General features: G+C 37.2%; 1 protein-coding gene across 1 annotated transcript in view; it reads left to right on the top strand.

Moving 5' to 3' along the window:
* The window catches only part of Zmat4 (zinc finger, matrin-type 4), a 416,076-nt gene that overhangs the window by 224,723 nt on the left and 170,271 nt on the right, over positions 1-21,082 (top strand). Inside the window, exon 4 of the mRNA XM_013025137.1 lies at positions 14,914-15,070. Within this exon, the coding sequence (XP_012880591.1) occupies positions 14,914-15,070 (157 nt within the window). The remainder of the gene's footprint in view (positions 1-14,913; positions 15,071-21,082) is intronic.

Here is a 21,082-nt window from a genome sequence, read left to right as displayed (position 1 = left end):
TTAATTTGAAAATTAAGGCTGGATTTTCCTTCACCCGCAGTAGCCAAAAAAGACATTCAGGGACAGATGAGGAGTAGAGAAATTTAGAACTGGGCTTTTGAGCCATGTTCTTGAAAGGATCCTTGATATTCCGAGTGAAGAAAAGTGTGGTTGGAATCTATTCTGGTTGAAAAAAAGTGGTAGGTAGCAGTAAGGGAAAAGACTAGAGAAATATGTTCAAAGATTCTAGAAGACTTTAATTGTCATGATTAGGAATATATTACAAGCCTGTAAATCCAAGCTACTCAGGAGGCTGAGATATGAAGATCGAGTTTCAAAGCCAGCCAGGGAAGGAAAGTCTCCATGAGACTCCCATCTCCAATAACCATTCAAAAACCAGAAGTGGTGTTGTGGCTAAAAGTCATCGAGGCTAGCCTTGAGCTAGCTCCCCAGGCCCTGAGTTCAAGCCACCATGACCAAAAGAAACAGAAAAAAGGGAATATTTTTTAGGTGATAAAAAGCCTGTGAGCTTAGCTTCTGAGGAGGTTGACATCTGAGGATCACAGTTCGAAGCCAGTCTGATCAGGAAAATCTATGAGACTCATATCTCCAATTAACCACCAAAATCTGGAAGTGGATCTGTGGCTCAAGTGGTAGAGCACTAGCTTTAAGCAAAAAAGCTAAGGGACATTGTCCAGAAGGCCCTGAATTCAAGCCCCAGAGCTGGCACAAAAACAACCCCAAACCCCTTTCAGTTCCAACACTTTCTAAATAATATCACATTCTAATATTTTTTATTTTTTGCATTTATAGGTTTGAACTTAGGATCATAAACTTTCTCAGTTCACTCACTCAGCTGGTAGTCTACTATTTGAGCCACACTTCCATCCCTTCTTTTTGCTTATTTATTGAAGATGAATCTCTCATCCAGCCTGGGTGGGCTTTGAATCCTAATCCTCTTGATCATAGCCTCTTGAGTAGCTGGGATTATAGATTTGTGCCACTTGTGCCTGCCTGGAGAACTTACTCATATACACTCTCTGATCATTGTTTCCCTGACTTTTAGAAAAAGGGATTTATTAATTTATTATTCATTTATTTATCCTTTCTTGGTTTGGTCTTTTTGTTGTTGTTGTTGTTGAAGGTTCTGTGGATTGAACATAGGGTTTTGCACATGACAAGCAAGCCCTGGACCACTCTCCTACATCCCCAGGTATTGATTCATTTTTACACTTAGTTGAGTTTAATTATTTTCCCATGGTCTAGAGCTACATTGTTTAATACTGTACCCATGACCACTGAACTCTTGAAATACAGGTAGTCTGAGTTGAAATGTGCTTTAAGTATGAAATACATACTTCACTTGAAATTCTTAGTATGAGAAAAGAATATAAAGTGCTTCATCAATAATTTTTATGTTGGTCACATACTGAAAGGAAGATACTTTGGATGTGTTGGGTTAAATAAGATATATTTTAAAAAAGAATTTGTTTCTTTATTAAAATATGGGTTTTAGAAAATTTAAATATGACCTCATTTGTGATTTGTACTATATTTCCAGAGGTTAGCTATTCTAGCCAGTAGACATTGAAAACTGAATAATAAAAGAAAGCTAATAAAAAGTAAATTTAAATATTTAAACCCTATAAATTTATTTTATTTAACTGTATATATGTATGTATATAGATGTACATACATTTATGTGTATATGTATGTATATAGATGTACATACATACATACATACACACATATTTTGAACCCAGGGCTTTGTTCAAGTGTTCTACCCGTAAGTTACATTTTATCTGTAATCTTAGAATGTAAAATGTGCTACTTAAGAAAATAAAATGGAGGCAATTCATAGAGAAGAACAGTGGCTTTGACAGAGAGAAATGGAGGAAAGTGAAATGTATCCAGTTTGAGGATGTAAAATGTATGCTAGCTGAAAAGATTGGTTGATAGAGTGAGAGTAGAAGGGAGAAATGACAGAAAATGGCTGAAGAATTTGGGTCCTGATGAAAATAAAGTTTGATACAGTATTGGAGGCACCTACCACTCTCAGAAGGGTTGTGTTGATGCTGTGAGGATGGCCACAGAGGATCCTACCTTTTCTACTGCCTAGTCCCTAGCTGGTCATAAAGTTACATCTCAAACAAGAAATAACGCCTTTTTACTTGGTAGTCTGGGGACTTTTCATTGGTTTTAGACTTTTGTCTTCCTTGCTTTTATACCTGGATCTTGCTCCATCTTTGCACATCTTTGCACCGTTTGGCACATCTATTTGTATGATGCAATTTTGCCAGCTAATTCTCTTGGTTAGTGGAGCTTATCTAGTTTAAGTATTTGTTCTCTCTCCAGAACTCTGGCTAATTTCTCCTTTTTCAGGTCTTGTAACTATTCTGACCATCTGTTTAAATATTTCTTCAGACAGTGAAAAAACAAACTAAAGCCTTCCAAATACCAAAAACATACTGTGAATTCTATATACCTCCTGAGAAAAATCTCTTTATTTTCAAAATGATCATTTTCTGCAATGCTATGGAAATGGAGAGCTTTCATCCACCAAGTGAACAATTTCTATTCAAGTATCAGGTCAGAGATCTCTCTAGTTAGTTAGAAGTGGAAGCTAAAGTTCCTTGTCATCTGAAATGGAGACTGCAGATACAAGCATGGCATCTTTTCCATGGCTATCAATACATTACCCACTGCAGGGTATAGCTTTCTTACATGGGTAAACATACACAATTATACACCATCGCCAGTACGTCCATTTTAGTGTTGACTATGAACATCATTCATCTTTTCCTAAGATAAAGCAGCAATGTTAGTAGGAAAGCAAGGAAGAATTGCTTTGTATGGAACAAAGAATTAAATGAACAAGTTAAAATTGGTTAATAGACAGTCATTTAAAGTCATCCATTCACCAAGTATTTATTTAATGTTTATCCAGTCTCTTAGGTATTTAGACCTGGAGAAGGTCCTGGAGATGTGGGAAAGATAATTCCTAAAAATTTTTAAAAATATTTGTTTCAAGGAAGAATATCTGTCTGTCTGTCATCTATCAACAATTAGAAGACTATGTCAGGATTAATGGAAGGATATTTAGGATAAAGATAGGTCACCAGAGAAGTGGATGAAATCTGAAAAGAGCCTGATTTCTGTAGAATGGGACAGGATTCATGAGAGAAAAGTGGAAGACAGGGCTATCCGGATGTTTCCCATCCAGATTTTTCAATAAAATGAGAGATTTTGATTTTGTTCATATTTACTGTTTTGATTGTTATTGCAGGATTTGTGTCTACTATTTTACTTTTTCATTTTATATATGAAAAGAACCTTGGTATCTTATTTCTCCACTGACATTAGTGAAAACTTCCAATTGTAGCAGTTTAATTCCTTTATTTTTTTTACTTGGAATTATTTCTTTATTGGCTGCTCTAGAACATACAATGTATATCTTAATTTAATCTGTCTTACTTGTATTAATTTTAATCAGGTAAAGACCTGGCACTTGTGGAAGATTCTCTTCCCCTATAATTTTGCTCATATTGTAATGCATAACAATCCCATATGTTTTATGAATTCAACAATATATACTCTTATTTTGTATAGTTTTATATTGTTTACAGAAGTTAAAAGAGATATAGTGGTAAATACTTATTTCAGTGCTTTCTATATATATTTATTTATTTGTATATTCTGTTTTTGTCTGTTTTTTCTTAGATATTTTATTTAAAATTGTGTGTGTTCCCTTATTCTAGTACAGATTTTCTACCACTGTCTACCTCCTTGTATTGTTATTGTCAAATATGTTGCATTTGTATCTTTTATGAACTTTGCTATAAAATTACAAATTATACATATATTTGTGTGTGATTTTATATACACGCTTTGAAAAATATTTGTTAAGAAAGAAGAAATATGTATATATGCTATTTTTAATTACCCAATTAACTATACTGATGCCCCTTGGTTTGTGTATGTTTTAGAATTAATTGTTTTTATTGGAAAGATATTGTACAGAGGGTTACAGTTACCTGAGTAGGGTAATGAGTACACTTCCTATCCTGTTGTTACCTCCTCCTTTGATTTTCCCCCACCATCACTTCCCTCCTCACCTCCCCAACTCCTCCCATACCCCCTCCCCCCTGAATATTGTAAAGCTCATTTTCAACATAGTGTCCTCATCGTCACAATGGGTCAACCTGTATCCCCATTGAAGCATTTTGCTATACCCTATCCCCTCCCCGAATTATAAAAAAAGGTGTATACAAGATGCAGAACATCAGAATCGAATACAGTAAAAACAGGGGTTATACTGTGGGAGAACTTACAAAACAAACAAAAGAATTACATAGTGCATTATAAGTACATTAAAAAATAGCAAGAAAGAAAAAACCACTTGTGTCCCTGTCTTGGGGTACATTTTGCTTAACATTATCCCATTGGTCATATGTACATAGCCTTTGATATTCTTTGTTTGAGTAGACCTGTACTAGACATTGCAAGCAAGGGAAACCATGGGTCCTATGTTTCTCTGGGCCTGGCTTACTTTACTTAATATAATTTTTCCAAGTCTTTCCATTTCCTAACAAATGGGGCAATGTCATTCTTTCTGATGGAGGCATAGAATTCCATTGTGTGTGTGGATGTGTATATATATGTGGAATTCTATTCCTCCATCAGAAAGAATATCTCTATCTATCTATCTATCACATTTTCTTGATCTATTTATCTACTGAGGGGCATCTGGGTTGGTTCCATATCTTAGTTATGTGTGAATAAAGCTGTGATAAACATGTTGTGCTGGGTAGTTTTAGTATAACCTTGTTTGTGATCGTTTGGGTAAATGCTCAAAAGTGGGATTGCTGGGTCATAAGGGAGCTCTATGTGGAGTCTTTTGAGGAACCTCCATACTGCTTTCCAAAGTGGTTGAAAAAGTTACACTCTTACCAGCAATGCAGTAGGGTTCCCTTTTGGCCACATCCCCTCCAGCATCTGTTGTTACTAGCTTTCTTGATTATAGCCATTCTGACTGGGGTGAGAGAATCTCAATGTTGCCTTGATTTGCATTTCTTTTATGGCTAGAGAGGTTGAACATTTCTTCATGTGTCTATTAGCCATTCCCCTTTCCTCTTTAGAAAAGACACTCTTTAAGTCTTTAGCCCAATTATTTATTGGGCAATTGTTTCTCTGAGTTGAGGATTTGTTGATTGGGGATTTAGTTTTTTGAGTTCTAAGTATATTTTACATATGAGACTCTTGTCTGTTGTATGGCTAGTGAAGATATTCTCCATCTGTGGGCTTTCTATTGATCTTGGTACCTATGTCCTTTGCCTTGCAGAAGCTCTACAGTTTCATGCAGTCCCATTTGTCTAACCTTTCTTTGATTTGTTGGGTTTCTAGGTCTCTATTAAGAAAATTTTGGCCTGTGCCAAGGAGCCCTAAAATTTCTCCTATTCTTTCCTGTAATGTTTTAGGGAGTCTACTTTTATTTCAAGGTCTTTGATTCATTTGGAGTTGACTCTGGTGAAGGGTGTTATACACTGATCTAGCTTTAATTTTCTACAAGTGCTTTACCAATTTTGCCAGCACCCTTTACTGAAAAGGCTGTCTTTCTTCCATTCTATTTTTTGAGCTCCCTTATTAAAGATTAGGTGGCTATAGGTCTGTGGCTTCATTTCTGGGTCATCAGTCCTATTCCATTGGTCCTCAGGTCTCTTCTTGTGCCAGTACCAAGATGTTTTTATTACTATGGCTTTGTAGTACAATTTGAAATTTGAATTGATATTCCTCCAGTGCTGTTTTTTCTACTAATGATTGTTTTTGCTATTTGGGGTCTTTTATTGTTCCATATGAATTTTTGGATTGCTTCTTCTATTTTCTTAAGAATGAGGTTGGGATATTGATAGTTATCACATTGAACATTCCTCAACATAATAAAGGCAGTGTATGATAAGTCTATAGCCAGACTTATGCTTAATGGAGAAAAGTTAAAGTCATTTCCTCTAAATTCAAAAATGAAACAAGAGTGTCCACTCCTCTTCAACCTAGTATTAGAATGCCTAGCTACAGCAATAAGACAAGATGCAAACATAAAGGCTACCCAAATTGGGAAAGAGGAAGTAAAACACTCCCTCTTTGCAGATGACATCATTTTGTATTTAAAGAATCCCATGGACTCCACTCCCAAGTTACTTGAGCTGATTGGAAACTTTGGCAAAATACCAGGGTATAAAATTAACCCTCAGAAATCAGTGGCTTTCCTGTATGCCAATAATGAGAAGAGCAGAGCTGAAATTAGGAAAGAAATCCCTTTTGTTATAGCCCCAGAAAAAATAAAATACTTAGGAGTTAACAAAATAGGCGAAGGACCTCTATGAAGAAAACTTTAAAAACATGAAAAAAAAAAGGAAATTAAAGCAGAACTAAGCACGTGGAAAAACCTCCCATGCTCCTGGATTGGGAGAATTAACATCGTGAAGATGGCAAAACTGCCAAAAGCTATCTACAAATCCAATGCGATAGAATTATTTTTTGCTGATACTTGCTGTCTAAATATTTTCCTTCAATTTTTTTGGGGGGAAAGGTAAGGTTGGTCTATTTATAACAATTTCTTTCAGTTTTTCAGAATGTTATTTGGGAATATTTTTATTCTGCCTTCAATGTGGAAATATTTTGCTGTTTTTTATATGTCTCTTGGTGGATTTTCTTCTATCAACAATTGAAATATGTTGTACTATTGACTTCTGACCACTATTGTTTGTAGGAAATCAACTACAAACTTTATTGTGGCCCCCTGTGTATTTGATCATATATTTTCCTCTGCTGCTTTTGAAGATTTCCACTTGGCTTTAATTTTCAACATTTTTACTGTAATTAATTTGGTGTGGAAAATTTTACTCTTATCTTATTTAAAGCTTATTGAAGTCCTTCATGTACATTTTTTAAATCTGAGTTTTCAGTCATTATTTTCAGATTTTTTTTCCAATCTCCAAGCCTGATGTTTGGATTTTCTGCATGTATGCTACTGTGTTTGCTGGTGTTTCATATTACCTTGAGGTTCATTTCAACTTCTTCAGTTTTCTCTCTCCTACTCCTGAACTGCACAATTTCAGCTGATCCTAACTTTAAGTTCACTGGTTCTTTCTTTCTTCTTCTTTTTTCTTTCCATCAGTCTTGGGGCTTGAACTCTGGGACTGGGTGCTGTCCCTGAGCTCCTCAGCTAAAGATGAGAGCTCTACCACTTGAGCCACAGCAACACTTCCGGTTTTCTGGTGGTTAATTGGAAATAAGAGTCTCATGGACTTTCCTGCCAAGGCTGGCTTTGAATTGCAATCCTCAGATCTCAGTCTCTTGATAGCTAGGATTACAGGCATGAGCCACCACACCCAGATGATTCTTTCTTTTATTCTGATGCAGTACTAAGCACCTTTAGTAAATTTCAATTCTTGTTTTTTTCTTATTAGTATTCTGCATTTAAGAATTCATTGTTATCATGTTCCATAATTTTTTTATTGTGAAAATACCGTACAAGTATTGTTGCATTGTTGCCTCCTCCTTTGTTTCCCCTTACCATCCCTTCCCATATCCGCCCCCCACCAAAGTTGTAAAGTTCATTTTTTGACATAACATCTTGTACATCTCATTGGTGCAATGGGGCCACCTATATCCCAATGTAAACAATTTGTTTTTTCCTTCCTTTCCATAAATTATACCAACATCAAATACGGTGAAAACAGGGGTTATACTGTGGGGGAGGGACATACAAAGCAACAAAGAAATATCTTATAAATATGTTAGACACAAAAGCAAGAGAGAAAAAATATTTGAGTCCTTAACTTGGGTTTCATTTAGCTTAACATCAACTTATCTGACCATTTCTGCTTGTCTCAGACATATACTAGTTATTTTAGTGTGGTTTCTTTGACTTCTTTGAATGCATTTGTAGCTTTTTGAAAGCTTTGGAGTTGCTTTGTTGGTTATGTAAGACAGAATTTGAAAGATGTTTTAGCGGGACCTGTAAATTTACCAAAAGCTGAATACTCAAGTTTCCTTCACCACACTTTGCATTTGTGCTCTTTGATCTGATCTGTTCTCTTCTGCACTCTACAGCCACCTTGGGCTTCAGGAAAACAAGATTCCTCTTAAGCATAATGTGACAAAGGGAAACTGCCCCTCAAACAGGCAATGTTCTCTTTTTATCATCCTAAGTATAAGAACCAGTAGTTATGGAGACCGCTTATCAGTCAACTTGTTCCTCTTCCATTTCAATAGTATAGTGATAGCAACTTCTCTACAATTTCTTTAGAGACTGACCAGGCAATACTTTGTTGATGTTTGTTTTAACTCTCTCATGCTTGCCTTGGATTCTTCCTGTTTTACTGAGGCCAAACTCTACTCTTCTTTATAATATGCCTGAAGATGTACTAAAGTGCTGTTCATAGCTGCCATGTGCTAAATTTCCTTCCTCTGCTCTTTACCATGTTTCTTTATTTGGAAAATGAGGGCTAGTAGCTAACCTAATATGAGACTCCCGGATTTGAGCCAGGATCTAAAATCCTGGTTTCAGATACATTGATCATCTGGTCTCTCACATTTTTTGTTTGTTTTACTTTGGTGTGGGTTGAACTTTCCTTGTTTTCTTTTATTTTGTTGGCATTATTGAAAACTGAACATATTAAATTATATAGGATCACCATATGTAGGAAGGCTGGATTTTGACTTACCTACTCTTTAGTGATTGTTTTTGTTGTTGTTGTTTACCATTTTATTGTTCAGTGTCTTGGTTAGTTTATTTTAGCACTATCTTCTAAATGTGTAGTCACTACTATCTCTGCTTACTGGCAAAGGCTTGGAAATTCCATGTCATTCTGGAATGAGGATGATTTTTATGGGGCTCCTTTGACTCTTCGCTGATTGAACCATACCCAGAGCCATATTCCTATTTTAGGCCCTTCTTGATCTAGAATGATTACATATTGTTTGAGTCAATATTCTGGGTGTAAACCCACAGATGAATGTGTCATATTTCCGGTCTTTTCATAAGGATAGAGTTTGAAGCATGTCTTTGAAATTTGTTCTAACTTAGAAGGGTTCTCTTTAGTTGTCTCCCAATTTCTGTTCCATTGTTCTATTTTAGGTCTAATCTCTCAACACCCTATTTCAAATAAAGTCCTGTCTCTTGGAAATAGTTCAGAAATAACTTCTTAGGGACTTCTTTCTGTCTGCACCTCTCTCTGGCACTTCAGATTCAGACTGGGATAAGTCAGAGAGAATCAGGCTTAGGTGAATGAGGATTGTAGCCTCTGGGCCTCTCAGTCTGTCAGCCCTACTAGTGAGTTTGGGCAAGGGACATCAGTCTCTCTATCTTCATGTCTTGCTGGACTATGGAACTTTGACCTGTGAATGAGGAACAAGGAAGCTGGCCTCTAAACCATAGGGTTGAAACCAGAGTTTTAGGCTTCAGTCTCAAGTTTTTGGGTCCTACATGGTAGGTCACATCAAATAAAAGTAACAATGATGAAGAACAGAGAAATAAGTTTCTTACCCAGGATGAACACATCTTTGAATTATAGTTATGAGCTTCAAGTTTAAATAGAAAAAGAATTAGGGAAAGGGGTGAAAGGTATACATAGCTAAATCTTGCTTGTGAAAATATAGCCTCGTTGGTCACTATCAAGGGGTTTTCAGAATTGTCATTATTCTTATCACTTTAGGGGAGCAATCCAGTAGGATAAACAAGTCATCCTTACCTGAAGGATGGTCTGTCCTGAGGGAGATTTGCTGTTCTTTTTCTTAGGGGCAATTTTCTTCTTGTGCAAGTGTTATAGACTCATTCCGTTTTGTTTTGTTTTCTTCTTTTCTCCTAATCCAAGGTTGCAAATACAAATATGAAAAATGGAAACATAGAAATCAAATTTTTCTCCTGCTTTTATTTAATTCATGAGTCAATTAATTTTAACAAAAACAGGTTAATTACTTGTGATATTGCCAAAAGCAGAGCTTGCAAGCTGATGAGAGAGGGGGTGTGGCAGGTAGCGGCTTTCCCTTTCTATATCCATTGACCAGGTGCCAGTGGAAGGAGAGCTTCGGTTAGTTTTTAACCACACCCAATCAGTGTTGAGCTTTCCTGATTGGATGCTGAACTGGGAGAGTCTCACTTCTTGAGATTTGGTAGATATTCTTAAATAATCCTTTCCTAGTGTCCTGTTTGCTTTTAAGATAATTTCCAGTTGTATCTTATTTATGTAACTAGTTAAATATAATAAAAAGATAATTAAAATAAGGATAATTTCAGATGCTTATAGAGTGCTTATTTTTATAAATGAAAATATTTCAGCAGTTAGAGGAAAAACAATCTTCCTTATTTTGTCATCTATAAGTTATGGCTTCTCAGGCTTGTTTTTTGCACCTAAAGTTAAAGTGAATGAAAAAAGTACATGAATTGATTTAAAAATAGTATATCAAAAAGATAAAGGCCTTTCAGTACTTGATTTCTACCCAGCTAGAATCAAGATTTTATTTTGATTGTTTTTGTTTTGTTTGCTTTTTATGCTGGTTGAATTTTATGTTAAACGTCTTAACTTTGGAAAATGCTTTGAGTAATTAGCTTTAGGATACTCTGCAAACTTCCTTCAATCTTTTTAGCAATGTGGGCATCTCATTCAAAAATTTTGCCTTCCGTGTAAAACTCTCACTTTATGAAAATCTTGAGCTTGGGGAAATTCTTAATTCTTTAAACCAGAAACTTAAATGTACTCCTTGAGGTCAGTAATCACAATTTCTGGATTTTTTATCATGGTTATATATCAACCTTGCCATGAATGTAGTGAGACACTCCGAGGAGAAGCTGTGAATTTGGGATTTCAGTGCTGGAGAATGCACAATTAAATCCAGGCACTCTGCAGGAATGTGGCTATTTATGTCTCCATCAGGATCATTAGAACAGACAGAGTTGGTTGTAATAACAATTGTACCTAATCTACTACATAGGCTCTTTAGTAAAATCTCTCATAAACTTCTACTGGCTCCAAAGGTGCCTAACTACTCACGGCATGTATCTCCTCTTGTCAGGTGTCTATACTTGCTTGCTCCTTAATCTACAAAGACGGCAAACTCTATTTAATGATACTTTATTGTATAATAATTGGTTCTCCTCTGTATCTTTTGATTCTTATTGATGAGAAGTGAGATTGTATAGCTGATACTAGAAATTCAATCTCCTGGCTTTGCAATGTGAATTTACAAATAATGAGAACAGTGTTTTGGGGAAAAGGAAAAATAAAAGGTTACTAATTTTGCTGTAGTCCTACTCCCAAGCAGTAGGATGGTGGGGACAGGTTTATAAAAGAATGCTTAGGAGTTTGCCTTCTGGATAAACATGCTGAGATAAATCTAGTATGGTAGCTGAAATAACTCATGAAACTAATATACATATTGGAAATATGTTCCCCTAATGGGCCCCAGAATTTGGCTTATCAATTGGTGACATCTTTGGTTCTTTTCCTCATCATCTTTTTGTCAGTCTGAAAATTTTTGGCTTGCAAATACATGTCCTCACATTATCTGGTTCATATCCTCTTTTGATGTTTGTCATGAAAATATTGACTCATAACCCCACCCCGGTCCACATGGTAACACTGAAAGGTCTACTTGCATTATGCTAGGTACCGGGTCTTCATTGTAAATGAAATGGTCTCCTTTATGTTAAAGGAACTTTGTCAAAGAAGACAATTATAAAAACAGAAAAAATGTAATGTTTAATGTTGCTCTAAATATTTTATACATAGCACCCATGGGGCTCAAAGGCTGTTCCTACTTCTGTAGGTCAATGGAGGTCAGAAGCAGTTTCATCTCAAGGAAGTGATAGTTAAACTGAGCCATAGTATACACTGCAGCAAGACTGGATTCGACCGCAGTATTGTCTGGGGGGAATGAAAATCTTCAGACTCAAGTTACACTGATCTTTAGTTCTGTTGGTATCACCTGTTTAATAACAGCAAATAGAGTGACATCCACTTAGCATAGCATCTAACTTAGTAGGTCTTAAATTGTGCTCAGTGAATGACATAAGTACATTTATCATTCTTTCAGAACAGTTCTTTGCTGTGGGAAATTGTCCAGAATATGTTTTGGGTAGTGCCATTAAATCCCTGAGGGAGGTAAAAATGTTAAAGAGATGACACAGATCAGTATGCATTATATACATAAACTGTTTGGTTAAATGGCAAAAAAATCAATACATAACCAACAAAATTAAAAAGAGTGATGGAAGGGGTGAGTTGGAAGAGGTAGATGAGAAAGTTGAAAGGGGTGATATTGATCAAGACACTCTGTATTCATAAACTGCTGTGTTGAATGACAATTCCTTTATACAACCACTTAAAAATAATAAAAATCTTCAAAATAAAATTCTACCGTGAGAGCTTCAGTGTGTAAGACAGATTCTAAGAAGTAGGGTGAATTCTATTCTGGCTTCTGATTATAGTTCATTTAAAAATTACATGCTTTGATCTGTATCATTCAAAAGTAGGTGAAAACAGGATATCTCAGGCAACCATCACCTTGACAATCTTCCTTTAAAACTGTAGAACTAATGGTTATCTGCTAACTTATAGTAGAAAATAGCAGATTTGGTTTTCATTCCTTCTGAGCTACTCACTTACTGGATTAACAATCTACAATAACTCCATGCTTTTCCTTTTCTTCGTATTTCCACCTATTATCGCTTCCATAAGATTCTATGCCATCTCCTAGGCTGATTAGAGAAGTAGGTGAAGGAACACCTGAGAATTAACCCTCCTTTTTACTGCGTGGCCAAAATATTTTGTCTCTGCAACATACCACACAAAATATGAAAGTGTTCATACTTTTTTTAAGTGAACATAAAACTCCAAGTACTTTAAATCCTCAGCAAACCAGGCCCTTTTGCCTTACACTCATAATCCTACCTAATTAGGAGGCTGAGTTCTGAAGATCTTGATTAGAAGCCAGCCTGGTTAGAAAATCCATGAAACTCCTATCTCCAATTAACTACCAAAAAGCCAGAAGCTCTGGCTCAAGTGGTGGAGCACCAGTTTTTAGATGAAAAACTGAAGAGGACAAAGCTCTGAGTTCAAGCCCCAGTACTGGCACACACATAAACACATACACATACATCCTTAGCAAGAGTGTCCCCAATGGGCACAGCTTCAATATCTATAAAACTACTTCTAGGAAAGGACAGCTTGCAAAGCATCTCTTCATAGGTTCTACTTCTTCTCATTGACCACCTATCTGCCCTCTCAACCTTATATTTTTGGTTTGTTGTCTTTGTGTCTTTCTTCCTCCTACCGCTAAAGTATATGCTAGAGTCCTGGAAATGACAAACACTTACACACACACACACACACACACACACACACACACACACACACACACACACACACACACACACACACACAATCTCTTGCACAGCTCTCCTTTTAAAGACCAAAAGCTAATTTAAAAATGGAGAAATTACTTTTCTAACTACCACATAATTTACAAAGCAGCACTGTCTACAGCAGTGGACATCTTATGCAAAAATTACACAGTTCTCTTCATTCTATCTTCATCCTTCCTCCCCCCATCCAATTATAACTTGCAGTCCCTAGGCCTTCTGGGAAATGAAAGGGGCTTTTGTGGGGCTATTTGCTTCTCCAGGGTGGTGCTTTGCTATTGCTGGTCTATTAAGGAATAGATTGACTCCTTATCTAAGAGCCCTCTTTACCCTCAATTTCCAACTAGGCAGGAGGGGAGGCAGTAGATTAATCTTCCTCTCTGAAAGTGAAGATAATTGATGACCTGTGTGCACAATGGCCACATCATGTAGTCCATCAAAAGATTTGCTTTTTTCTAAATCATGATTCATTTTCATTAATTCTTATAAGGGAATAAAAATTGAGCTGGATTTAAGCATTTCATATAGCATTTAGAGAATCACCTTTTCTGAGGAAAAGAAAAATCACACAAACTATCCCCAGAAAATTCAGCCAGCATGGTCATCATCATAGCTTTATGATAGATACTTAAATATGAAAAATGTTCAAGTCCTTAAGTCTTTAAAAAAAATCTCAAAATCACAGTCATGTATCCTGGTGAGGCTAAAATTGGGCAAAGGCAAAGCTGAATGCCAAATGATAATCCCTGTTAAATAATTCAGGCCATGTGAACTCTGATATTTTACTTACTTTAATGAGTATAATGGCTGCAATTACAGACTGCTTTCTCAGTATGCCAGACACAATGTATTGCCACCTAATTGTGGACTCGATTTTATATTATTTTTGAGAAATTCATATCTGCAGTTTTTTGTAATCTCAGTGCATGGTATTAGTAGCCACCAAACAAGCACGTGTTGGAATCAGTTAAATGAAATAAGTCACAAAGGATGCACGCTTTTCTCTAATTTTCTCATTAGTTAGATCTAAATTATGAATATATATGTAAAAATATACAGGGCCTTATACATGTTGAAGTATGTAATATACAGGGGAAGGTTCTGTTGCTTTTAATTGCCTTCAACAAAATGAATACCTGGGAGCTGGAACATCTGTTGTCTGGGGTGGGGTGTAAGGCTAAGAGGTAGTGAGACAGAGGAATGAGAGAAGGGTGGGAAAATGCAGTCATAATTTTCAATGTTCCTATGCAAAAATGGAACTAGATAGATTGGTGGGGGGATGGGAGGGCTGGGAGAGATGCGGGAGAACAATGAAAGGGATATTGATCAAGATGCATTGTATTCACAGACTGACATGTTAACTTGAAACCTATTTATACAACTACTTAACGATAATCAAAAAGGGTTTCCATAATAAATCACATTGCAAATGATATGAAGCTTCGTGGAATAGGAAAAATATACCCTGGGACTTGTGTTTCCCTCTGACACTGTTTTTCCTGGTACTCACACAGGGAAGTGATGCTGATATGGTGGATAAGAATAAGTGCTGCACACTCTGTAATATGTCCTTCACCTCTGCGGTGGTGGCCGACTCACATTACCAAGGCAAAATCCATGCCAAAAGGTTAAAACTGCTGCTAGGAGAGAAAACACCACTGAAGACCACAGGTATGTGCGGGAACAATGGTCCTGGGAAGACACAGAGCTAAGCACAGCACCTGTCATATGGATCATATGCTCCCTCTGCAGAAGCAGCTGCCAGCATCTGTCTTTAATGGCGGATGTCATTCAAAACCTAAAGGGAGTTTGGAGCCCCAGTGCACCTTTTGCTGTCATAAGACGATTAATTGGCACATACTCATTCTGGCAGTCTGGCTCTTTCACATTAGCAATTCAGCAGCTTCATGTTCTGAAAAGCTGTTTACATCCTCCAAGATGTTGTCTATCACATCTATTATATATTATGTAAGATATTGTATCTATTATGTTCTGTCCTAGTTCAGCCTGTGATCAGCATAGATAATGGATGGTATATGCTGCATAATAGTCAGATCCTTACCAAAGCCCACATAATGTAGAATATCATTCTCTTCTTACTCTGTGGGATGGGAAGAGACAGAGGAAAACTGCAGTCTTGGAAACATCTTAGTTTGCAGATGAGTGAATTTTTTATGGCATTCTTGTCATCTTTGCAGTGGACACTATGATTCAAGCTATTAAGTTTAAAAATTAACAGATCACTTGACTTCTAATTGCTTAGCTAAAAAAATTCTTCAGAGGTCTATCAAATTCAGAAATTAAAATTACTATTTAATAAACAGAAGAACTTTTAGGTAAGATTTATATTATGGTGAAGGTATTTCTAGATAGGGTTATAATCCTAAGAAGATGGGGATAGTTTTTCATGATGTCCGCTCTTCCCATGCATTTAAAATTTAGCAGTGTACTTTATCTTGCTGTCTAAGAAATCATGCATAAATTGTGGGCGTAATTACTTTTAAGTAGTATTTTGGAAATTGGAGAGTGTAAAACAATGCTTGGCTTTTGTCTTTGCCTGCATTTTTCTTAAGACAATGCTTTCTTTTACTTGGAGAACAGCAAGCAATATTTTACTTTACTATTCTACTTAGATTAACTAAAGCATATTGTTTTTATAAAGGTAGCTGTGAAATTCAGGCATAGAGAGGTTATAAAACACATGAAATCAAGAGACAAGCTCAGCCTGTTTTAGAGCACACCAGATGATTTGGCATTTAAAGTGCAAACCCTCAGTTGAAACTCTTCCACTCTTAAAGGTTGGGGAGTCAATTTGTAACCTATTCCCCATCAAATCTCTTAAAATAGACACCTCAAAGAAAGAGTCACTAGAAAGTTTTTACCAGTTTTTCATGAATGAGTAAGTATCCCATTTGTTCTGTCTGCTTTAGCAGGTACTGATATTGAATTTAATTTTGGAGGTAATGATGGAAGAGGAAAGGCTGTGTCTTTGTTTATTACATCGACTAGCAAATGGGAGAGTTATTGTTTCTGTAAAGAAAATTGCCACATGGAAAACATAGTGCTTTGTGAATTAAAATCCATCCTCAAGACAAGTAAGCACCAGATTGTTTACGTGAATTCAGATACCCACAGCTCTGATACATAGATGTCACAAGTAATTAGTTATTATCAATATATTCCCAAGGAAAAAAACAAGAGCATTTAAACTAGGTCAGAGCCCAACAAAATCAACACCAGAAAATGGGTACATCCAAAATGGAGGGGGCAAGGAGAGAGGGGTTGATGAAATAAGAATAGTAAAGGAAAGGGTGGGTCAAAGCTAGGTGAGACTATTGAATGGTGATACTGATCAAGATGTATTGAATTCATATGCTACTTTGTTATTTGGCACTTACTTTGTACAACTACTTAAAGATAATTTCAAACAAATGAAGTTCAGCTCAAGAATAAAATAAAATAAAAATAAAGGGCAGCCTCTACTCAGTGGCTTTGAGCTGTCCGTGTTGCCTACTGAGTTCTAAGTGTTGCAGAAATCAGGTCAGCAAGAAGTGGATAAGGTGGGATAAGGGTAAGTGGTAACAACAAGCTTAGGTTGAGGGAAGACTGTAATCCCCATTTCCCATGCCCTTCACACCTTCCACACGAACACATCCTCTCATTCATCCCCACTGAAGCTGCTTTGGTCAGCAAAGTTATCAGCCCAGCTTTTGACAGGGAGAAGAGAAACAATGGACCTTCTAGGGGGAAGGAAATTAATTGATACTAGGGTGTGGCTTAAGTTAAAGATTGAAAGCTGATAGTGTGGGTTCAGAGAACAAGCAGTTATTAAGCAGGGCATTGCATTAGGAAATCCTGGTAGGTGGAGCAATGATGTGGATATAATCCTAGTGTTCCAGGCAAAGGAGAAAGGCTAGTAAGAGAAAAGCAGAGTTGTGCCTATAATTGTAGCTTACTTAGGAGAGTGAGATCTGAAGGATTCAGGTTCAAAGCCATCCTGGGTGGTAAAAACAAGTCTGTGAAACTCCACCTTCAAAATAACTAGCAAAAAAGTAAAGCTGGAGACATTCAGTTCAACTGAATGCCAACTGTGAGCAAGAAAGCTGAGCCAATAAAAGGCCCTGATGTGGGACTGGAAAGGTGGCTCAGTAGTAGAGCGCTTGCCTCCAATGCATGAGGCCCTGGGTTCGATTCCTCAGCACCACATAAGCGGAAAAAAGCTGGAAGTGGCACTGTGGCTCAAGTGGTAGAGTGCTAGCCTTGAGCTGAAGAGCTGAGGGACAGCACCCAAGCCCAGAGTTCAGGCCCCACAACCAACCCCCCAAAAAACTCTGATGTAAATTTCTGGTTATGAGAGAGAGAAAGAGAGAGGGGGGTGGTGCATGAGAGAATACCAGTATACCATCATTTTAGAAATAAACATGCTGAAAACAAACAAGGAACCTGATTCACTCCCCAAGCCATCATGTGCAAATCTGAGAGAGCATTGCCAGCTTTCCTGGCTGCCTGAAACTAAACCCAACAGTAGTGCCTAAATGACTTTGCCCTCTCACCTGAGGCTGTCCTGTGTAGATCTAGCAACTACTCTGCCTAATCAACCAGGTTAGCTTGGCTTCCCTCATTTGTAATAATTAGTATATGTCTAGGATAGTCCTAGCAGAAGATCACAATAGCTCAATAGCTATATATATATATGACCGTATAAAATGCTAATCAAAATGCACTCCAAGATATGGAAACAAGAGTGTTTTTTCAATGTACTGTATGAAGTGATTTGCTTTTTCTTTCTTTCTTTTTTCCTTTCTTTTTTTTTAACCCTTGTTTTCATTTTTGATTTTGGTACCTGGTGTCTTGTGTATATGTTTATCTGTTTATGGCAAGGGAAGAGAAACAACAAAATGGTTGGACAAAGGACAAAGGGTGAACCAATGCAACAGCAATATTCAAAAGACACTATGTTGAGAGAAAGTGGGAGGAAATGAGAGGGCGTAACAATGTTCAACAAGAAATGTACACATTACCTTACTTATGTAGCTGTATTCCTTCTGTACATCACCTTTTCAATAAAATGTTAAAAAATTAAAAAAGATTGAATCTACAATGAAAACAAAAGGAAAAAATATATAGAACCCAGGCAACTGAATCAGACAGAAGCAATTCCTTCACTCATCTGTACTCCTTTAACTGTCCCTTCATGAATAATGGGCTCTTGAATGCTAGTTATTTCTGGATAAGGAATAATTGAAGCACAACTCATTGCTTCTCCAAGCTACTACAGCTGATAAGGGTAAGCAACTGTGAGTCATTGTCCTTCTATTTCAAGCTACACTTTGATCAAGCATCAAGTGAGGACTCTACAGGATCTGACACAGTTAGAATTGCCTTCTCCAGATGGATGCAGGTTTACTAGGATATATGGAATGTTGGTTAGTGTGTTTCAGAATCTATGCCCTAATACATGTTTTTCTGGATTCTTCTGTGAGGATAAAAGCATGAGGAGGGACACCAGATTACTTTTTACGCAGAAGGGCAGCACACTACAGGGTAAGATCACGCCCAGATGGCAGGGAAGACAGAAGCTGCCACAGTTACATCATTTGCAGTAGAAATGAGTCAAGCCATCCTGTGAAAGAGCTAAAGGAAACTCTAGTTAGAGTTTAGAACAAAGGAGTGTGTAGTCAGCTGTCGAGCAATTAACAAAGCCCTGAGATACTCAACTTCTAAAGAGAAATTTTCATTTTAGCCCATAGTTTTGGAGTTTCCAGTCCAAGACTAGGAAGTATATAGCTTTAGACCTTCAGTAGTGATGTAGAATGGGAACAAATGGTGGGAAAAAAACTGTTCTACTATCATGGCAATGAGAGTCAAAGAGAAAATGAGCAGAGAGCTGTTGTCCCACTGTGCCTTTCAAGGGACAAACCTAATGAGCTGAAGAACTCTTACTCTTAAAGGTCCCATCACTTCCCAGTACATGGAGTAAGAACCAATTTTTCATCATATGTGCATTTGGGAATATTGAGAGTCCAAACTGTAGCAAAGAAATGACATGAGAATACTTTGGCTGAAGGAAGCATAAAAGTAGCAATGGGTAATTAGGAAGATATTCACTTGGGAATAATTCTTTTTTTTAATTTAATTTAATTTAATTTGTGAACATACTGTACAGAGGGGTTACAATTACATGGGCAGGATAATGCTTACATTTCTTACCAAGCATTGCAGCCTCCTCCTTTGTTTACCCTTCACATCCCTTCCCAGCCTCCCCCCTCCTCCCCAATCCCAATCCTTCTCCTTCCCCCTTCTTCCCCCCGCCCCTGCCCCGCACCGACGTTGTAAAGCTCGTTTTGGACATGACAACTTGTACTTCTCATTGTTGCAACAGGTCCACACTTGGGAATAATTCTTTGAAAAATTATCATAGGAAAGAGACACTCATGGAGCATGTGGTGTGTTTATGTGTGTGTGTGTGTGTGTGTGTGTGTACATAGACAATCTGTATACCCTTGTGTATTCTGTCCATCCCATGAATGGACAGAATAGCGAGTTAGCTAGGAGTTCCAGATAAGAAAGAGTTTATTGATATTCAGACATGGTTATAGTTACTATGTTCAACTATTGGAGTTGTTTATACAAAGACTGGCCATTCAGCAGGGTATTTCCAGCATCAGCTAGTGTTCACCCTAGATGATATCTATGTTCCTCCAATCCTAGACTGCTACCAGATGTTACCCACTGACATAATACAGAAGAAGCAAATACTGGCCTTGGGAGATGTGAACTCAAGCTCAGCTCTGCCTAAATTAGTTGTATATTTTTGGTAGTTCCATTAAGGAATCACAGTTTTCTCCCCTGATGTTTTGTTTTAATTCTATACAAGTATCTCACTGACTCCTACCCAGGTGATACAAGGAAATGGTATGATTTTTTACTTCCTGTTAATGTGTTTAAGGTAGCTCACTTGCTACCATGGCACTAACACAGGAAACATCATGTTATTTCTCTTAAGAGACAAATGTTTCTGGGATGAGTTCTGTGAGCCTTGCACTGGATCTACTCCAAGAGGTGGGACTGGTAGTAATATGGAAGAGGGGTTCAGAGCTTAGGGGCAAAGGAGGACCATAAAACCAAGGAAACAGTCAGGCTCTAGTTTTAAAGAAGCCTGTCAGCATGAGAGGAATTGAGCTAGCAAGCAGAGGATCTGGACTGGAATGAAGAAGCAATAAGAAATAGTTTTGTCATGGCAGTGGTTGTTTTTCTTTTTAAATACATTGAATATAATGACTGCGTTTGCTCACCCTTCCTCCCTCCATTCGTGTGTCCTCCCAGTAACTCCCCACTAAACATGTTTCTGCTTCCTGATATTTATTTTCTTATAGTTATAAATCATTTTAAAGCAGAAATCCAGGGTAAAATAGCAACCAAGTCAGATCCCAGATTGTGAGTGTAGAAGAATATCTGACTTTCAGGAATATAGCACAAGCCCTGTCACCAGAGTAGAAACACAGAAAGGATTAGAAGTTCAATGCCCACCCTTGATCTATATTTTCCTGAATCCTGTCACAGGGATCTGCTTCTGTGGTTCAGGTGAGTTTGGCAGGTGGGGTAGGGGAGGAGAGAGAGTATCCAGAGAGGACTTGAGATATCTGGAGGCTACTTGCTCTATGATGGCTTCCTCCTTAGTGC

The sequence above is a fragment of the Dipodomys ordii genome, unplaced genomic scaffold (assembly GCF_000151885.1).
Source record: "Dipodomys ordii isolate 6190 unplaced genomic scaffold, Dord_2.0 Scaffold4, whole genome shotgun sequence".
NCBI classification, from domain to species: Eukaryota; Metazoa; Chordata; class Mammalia; order Rodentia; family Heteromyidae; genus Dipodomys; species Dipodomys ordii.
The sequence above is the reverse complement of the archived record's forward strand: the minus strand, read 5'-3'. Positions and strand labels throughout refer to the sequence as shown.